Source organism: Vicia villosa, linkage group LG6 (assembly GCF_029867415.1).
Source record: "Vicia villosa cultivar HV-30 ecotype Madison, WI linkage group LG6, Vvil1.0, whole genome shotgun sequence".
Lineage (NCBI taxonomy): Eukaryota > Viridiplantae > Streptophyta > Magnoliopsida > Fabales > Fabaceae > Vicia > Vicia villosa.
The window spans coordinates 27,564,431-27,570,817 of NC_081185.1; the positions used below are offsets into that span (position 1 = coordinate 27,564,431).

General features: G+C 38.1%; 2 protein-coding genes and 1 non-coding gene across 4 annotated transcripts; 1 reads left to right on the plus strand and 2 right to left on the minus strand.

The window, feature by feature from the left end:
- Positions 1-193: 193 nt before the first annotated feature.
- Positions 194-1,754, minus strand: LOC131611374 (uncharacterized). Of its 2 annotated transcripts, XR_009286875.1 has the most exons (3): positions 1,280-1,754; positions 768-1,108; positions 194-571 (listed from the first exon to the last, which is right to left on the minus strand). XR_009286875.1 is itself a non-coding variant. In XM_058883414.1 (2 exons), exons 1-2 carry the CDS (start codon positions 1,708-1,710, stop codon positions 1,044-1,046), a joined length of 507 nt encoding a protein of 168 aa, XP_058739397.1. In that variant the 5' UTR covers positions 1,711-1,754; the 3' UTR covers positions 194-1,043. The 2 variants fall into 2 exon arrangements, 1 of the variants encoding a protein (XP_058739397.1); XM_058883414.1 differs by having other exon boundaries at positions 194-1,119.
- A 1,848-nt stretch (positions 1,755-3,602) lies between these two features.
- LOC131613431 (uncharacterized) lies at positions 3,603-4,538 on the plus strand. Its single transcript, XM_058885102.1, has one exon. The coding sequence runs from the start codon at positions 3,603-3,605 to the stop codon at positions 4,536-4,538; it is 936 nt and encodes a 311-aa protein (XP_058741085.1).
- On the minus strand, positions 3,930-4,036 carry LOC131615365 (small nucleolar RNA R71). The gene has a single exon (XR_009287783.1). It is a non-coding gene; the product is annotated as a small nucleolar RNA R71 (small nucleolar RNA).
- Positions 4,539-6,387: the final 1,849 nt, after the last annotated feature.

The following is a 6,387-nucleotide window of genomic DNA, read 5'->3' on the forward strand; positions in this document are numbered from 1 at the left end:
TTTTCAATCATTCATTCGAGATATACACGTCACTATGTTCATTATCATGCAATATTATTCAAATGTCATCCCATTTTCACTCATTCCTTATGCCATTGAGATTTTAAAGTAAATTGGAAGAAATATTGTCGGATGTTCATAAAGCCAAGAATTAAAACCGCATGATCATTGGATTCAAAATTCATTACAAAAATTATACAAATCAAAGTGCAAATCCAAATGTCCAAGTCCATTCAAAGTTCAATTACAACACATTACATTCATCCAAAAACAACAAAAAAAAGAGATACAATTCATCACAAGAAAATGGCATTGCAAGATATATGCTTGCATCAATATCCCACCAAACTGCATTACGGTTCTAGCCTCAAACTGCTGTGAGTTTCCCAAGCCAAACTGACCTGCTGTAAAACAAAACCAGAATAGAACCGAACCGGTTCGGGGACAGGTCAGCAGAGAAGAAGAAGAAATTCACACGTAATAGAAATTCACAAAGGGATCCTTCGCCACATGAATCTTGAACCGAACCTTCATCTCTCGGCATTTTCAATCTTCACCTTCACGGTTCAACCTTCAGGAACAAAAGAATAGCATAACAGAAAACAGATGAGAACAGAAAATGAAAAAAAATCGTAACAAACTCTTGACCCGAAAACTCTCTCTGAATCTTCATCTGCTCTCATCTCTTCATCACTCTTCAACAGAACTTCAGAGAAGAAAACTAACAGAAAACAGAAAACAGAAAAAGATAACAGAATGGTAACAACCTGTAACAAACTTCTGCTCTCTTCAATCTTCAATCACCTTGTCCAATCTTCATCATCCTCTTGACGTTCTTCATCTTTCTCTTGTCATAAATCATCCAATAGAATCACCAATCACCATAGCCTACAATTATCTTCCTCCTTCATTCTCCAAGAACTCACAAGAAAATTCTGCAAAACTCTTCATCATCTTTAATCATCGCACTCCACCTCCTTCGCGAATCATCATCGTAATCTTCTCCATCATCAACCTTCACCGATTCTTTATCCATTAAATCTTCACCACTTCACGATTCTGCAATCATCATCTTCGCAATACCTCGCAAAGCTCTCCATTACGCAACCTGCAACAAACCTTCAACGCATAACATCATCACCAACAACGTTTTACCGATCAGAACAACTCAACAACACTTCTCCGCCACGATTCGTTGGCACATGTCAAAACGCAGTCGAGTTCAGAAAGAAGAAGAAGAGAAGGAACAGAGTTGAACACAAGGTCTCAGAGAACTCACCTTGCTGTTGAACTAGTCATCTTCTCCACGACTTCGAAGAAGCATCGAATTCGAATTGAGCTCAAGTAGAGAACGAAATGCGAACGTTGAAAATGAGACAAGCGAAAGAACTTGAGATGGAGACGATGGTGTGTCGTTAAATTCGTCGGAGAGAGGGAATGATGCAAGGACGAGTGTGGCGATGAACGAAGGTCTTCGCTAAAGAGGACACGACCGCCGCGCCGTTCGTCCTTGAAGAGAGAGTTAAGGATTGATTTTCTATTGTGAGAGATGAGATCGAGAGATGAGAGGACGGTGAGATAATGTTGTTTGTTAACGGCGGCGAGTGAGATGCGTTGGAAAAGGCGGAGAAGGTGGATACAGCCGCCGTACCGGGAAGAAGGTTTGGAAACCTCAATGAGCGATTCCGGTAACCCTAACCCCTCCTTCATAGGAAATTCAATTAGAAATTGATTAATTGAGTTGTTAATAGAAATTAAGCTTGGTTAACTTAATTATTAAGAAATCATGTGATTAATTAAATGAATAAATCTGGACTTAAGAAAATTTTGTTTAGAGATGGTGGATTAGAATCTGAGAAATCCATGAATTGAACTTGGGCCGAAATGCTGGTCTTCACCCTCTATCTAGCCCAATGCTACTCTCTTTTGTGGCCATAACAAAAATGCTGTAACAAAAACACTCCTTGGCCCACCGAATTGTTGTTAACACACCTCCCTTTGGCCCATGTTGCTTCTTTTTTTGGCTGAACAATATAACAAAAACTCTGTTGGGCTTATCCCATTGGGCCCCTGCGCCCCCTATCACTATAGAACCACCTGATTTCACATGAACTCCCCCTGTTTTTACTTAATTTCTAGTTAGATTTAGCTTTTCTTTTTCATATTTTCCTTAGAGAATAAAAAGCATAAAAACCAATCATATTTTGTTAGTTTCTAGATGATAAAAGAGAATAATCAAAAACATATAATATTTTACTTGTTAGAATTCAAATGTTTTGTTATATAGTTTAATTTTAATTCTTTGATAAAATGTATGAAAAACAATATTTGATTAGACTTTTGCATGATACACACACACCCCCTTAGATTAGAAAACTAGTAAGAATGGATCCTGTGGAGTACCACAGACGTGAGGGATGCTAATACCTTCCCCTCATGTAACAGACACCCTTACCCATTCTTTGAGACCTGTGCTTGTTATTTGGTTTTATTCGATATTTTCCATTCCTTATTGTAGGATAAATAGATGTTCGATGGCGACTTCATTGTTTTGTTTCGATGAGTTTTCCAGTTGCTTCAGTTACTGATTTTCAGGATCTACTTGGATGTTTAACTGATTTGTTAGGATATAGCTTGTTGTTATGAGAGATCCAACAACAAGTGTATTTCATGTATAAAAATGGTTGAAAGAGTAGAATAAAGATATTCACTTGACCTAGTTTACTTAGACATAAGAAACTACAACCATTAAGGAATTCAGAACTATTAATAGACGTATAATATGGTTATAAGTGAAGCTTATAGATTTGTGTTCCTTTCCCTTTTCATACATGCTTATGAATGATGTAGAAATACACCACTAGATTCTTCAGATCTTGCTTGTCGCGACACCACACATCATTACACATAAACACACTAAACATTTTAATGGATCAAAAGCTCAACTATATTTCTCTTAATATTTTTACACCACATTGTTCTTAATTTTTTGCTTAATTTTACAAGAAACTAAATTCAAAATCATCATCTATTATTTCTTTTCTACTTATGCTTAAAATGAAAGAACAATTCTAATACAAAAGTCATATCTAAGTAGTAACACTCCCTGTGGGTACGATACTCTTCACTTTATCACTTGTTATGATCAAAAACATTTATACATGCATGTGACACATTTGAGAATTATGAACAAGTTTTTGGCGCCGTTATCAGGGAGTGATTTTACTACATTTCTGCTTTTATAATTGTTTCTATTTTTTTCATTATAAGCATTTGTGTTTTTAACAATCTACTATAGTTTGGTGTCACGACAAGTGTTGAGCTATTGCATGCAGAGATCGTTATGCCCTATTCACAGTGGGTGTCCTGAACCTGAAAGAATACCTAGGGCGCTAAGAAGATATAGACCTGCTAGACGTATCCCTGAAGTGCCTTCAGAAGCTAATCTGGATGATATTCATCAACCGGAACCACCTCCACCAATACCAGAGGATTAAGACGAGGAAGAGCAGATCCCAGTCATGGAAGACAATGATATTATTGGTATTGCCAATGATAGGGCAAGAAACATCTGAGACTATGCTTTCTTTGACCCAACCTCCATGAGTACTAGTATTGTCTTGCTAGAGATTACTGGAGCACACTTTGAATTCCAACCTATGATGTTCCAAATGCTGCAGACTACTGGTCAATATTCAGGATTTCCCAATGAAGACCCTCATCTACACTTGAGGCAATTTCTGGATGTAGCTAACAACTTCAAAATTCCAGGTGTGACTGATGATGCCTTTCGGTTAGGGTTGTTTCCTTACTCTCTAAGGGATAGAGCCAAGAGTTGGTTAAATTCCTTGGAGCCTATTTCCATCCCCACATGGAATGACTTAGTTGAGAAATTCTTAGATAAGTATTTTCCTCCTTCAAAGAATGCCAAAATGAGAAACCAAATCACCTCATTTAGGCAAGGAGAGGAAGAATCACTATTTGAAGCTTGGGAACGATTCAAGGAACTACTTAGGCAATGCCCTCAACATGGCATCCCTATTTGCGTCCAACTAGAGACATTATATAATGGGCTAGTTCCTTTTTCAACGAATATGATTGATGCATCTAGTGAAGGAGCATTGTTGTCTAAATCCTATGAAGAGGGATATCAGTTGATAGAGAGCATTACGACTAATACGTACCAATGGCCTGTTACAAGAGCTAACGCAAGTACTGCTCAAAAGAGACCTACTGGAGTCCATGAAGTTACTGAAACCACTGCCCTTGCTGCTCAAGTGGCCCAAATCCATCAAATGATGAAAAATTTGATGACTAAACTTGAACCTGTAAAGATGGTTACTGACGCATCAGAGTTTTCCAGTGTCTACTATGGAGGGGCACACTTGTATGGAGAATGCACTGCAAACCCTGTTTCAACCAACTATGTAGGCAACAACAACAGGTATAAAAATCCTTACAGTAACACCTACATCCTTGGATGGCGCAATCATCCAAATGTTTCATGGAGTAACAATCAAGGTCAACCAAAGCCCTAAGCTACTCAAGCTAACCAAGCACCACAAGTTCCTCCTGATTTTGTAGCTCATACTCAAGGTAATAACTAGTTGGAAAGCATACTAAAATCATTCATTCAAGAGACCAAGAATCAGTTCTTAGCACAAGGAGTGAGTATCAAAAATCTTGAAAACCAAGTGAGGCAAATCGCCCCCGCTTTGAGTTCAAGACCATTGGGACACTTCCAAGCTCGACGAAAACACCTGCTGGCTGCTACTTCTAGGGTAAAGAATGTGGAAACTGCAAAGTCATCAAGCAAAGAAGTGGTAAAGAGTGTGAACCACCATTACACAAAGATGTTGAGACTAGTGGAATCCTTCCTGACAAGGACAACACTGAAACCGAAGACGAATCTGCTGTGGAACCGACCTCAGTAGTTGATAAAAAAATACAGAACTGATACAACTAAGCATGGCAAGACCCCTGAGCCTGCAAAGAGGATTAAAGCCATGCCATAACCACTCAGAGAGAAAAAATTTATTCAAGAAAGACCACCACCTCCTTTTCCTCAAAGGATTAGGAAGGCAAAATAGGAGCAACAATTTATCAAGTTTGTGGAGATACTCAAACAACTTTACATCAATACACCTTTGATAGAATCCATTGAACAAATTCCAAATTACTCCAAATTCATGAAGGACATGAACGGAAGAGATTGGGAGAGTTTGCCACTATTGCACTTACTTAAGAATGTAGCCAATTGGTGCAAGGTAAATTCCCTCCAAAGTTGAAGGACCCTGGAAGCTTTGCTATTCCTTGTAACATTGGTGAATCATTTTGTGGAAAAGCACTATGTGATTTGGGGGGAAAGCATTAATATTATGCCTTTGTGCATTATCATGTTTCAGATGATTTTTCTCATCTTTCCAAGCCTTGTATCAAGAAACTTTCAACATGAAATCTTTTCTCCTCCACATCCTCTTTGTGATGAGTCCATATTTGAACCAATTGGAATCCCATGGTGGAATTTAGAAGTTCATAAAGAGGGTAGTTGAGACGTTTAGCATAGCATCAAGCATCAAGCCAATTTACATTTTCTGCAACAATAACATGCAACATTTTTACACTACCAACCTTGTTTCCCATTTGAGTTATGCACGTTGCTGCAGCATAAAAAGTTCACCAAAAGCTTACTATAAACAACAAACCTTGCTTCTTAAGTTTTGAAGAAAATATCCACTACACTTGCACCCTATCATACCATGTGTAACCTCACTATATAAATTGAAATCCTTTAGAAACTCAAGGGACGATTTCATATTTTCTTTCCCTAGTTTTCAGATTTTCTCTTCTTTCTCTTATCTTCATTCTCTCAACCCTTAACCCTCAACCACTATAACGGTCTTGCAAATACCTCCACCAACCTCCTTCATCTTCGACCTCTTTCTCTAGTCATCGTCACCATCATCAAGGTTCAATCAACTCATTGCAATCATCTACAACCTCAATCATCACCATTAACAAGTTGTGATTCATAGCATCGTCACTGTTACCTCTCTCCATCGAGCTTCATCTTTCATCATTTTCCAGAGATCTTTGAAGAAGCATACACTACTCCAAATCTGAGTATATTTCTCAGTATCTTCTTGCTAGTTTCTGAAGGTTATTCATCTTCATCATCAAGAAGTTAGGGAATACAACTTGTAAAGTTTTCTGTACTTCTGAAATCAAGATCCGTCTTAGGTATACCTTCTAAATCTCTCTCAGTATAATAGTTAACATGATCGGTAATATGCATCTGGCGAGCTCCTCACACCGGGAGGCTGGGTGATTAGCACCACATGTACTTGATGTTGTATGTTGCATTTTGTGTTTTGCAGGATTCCGATT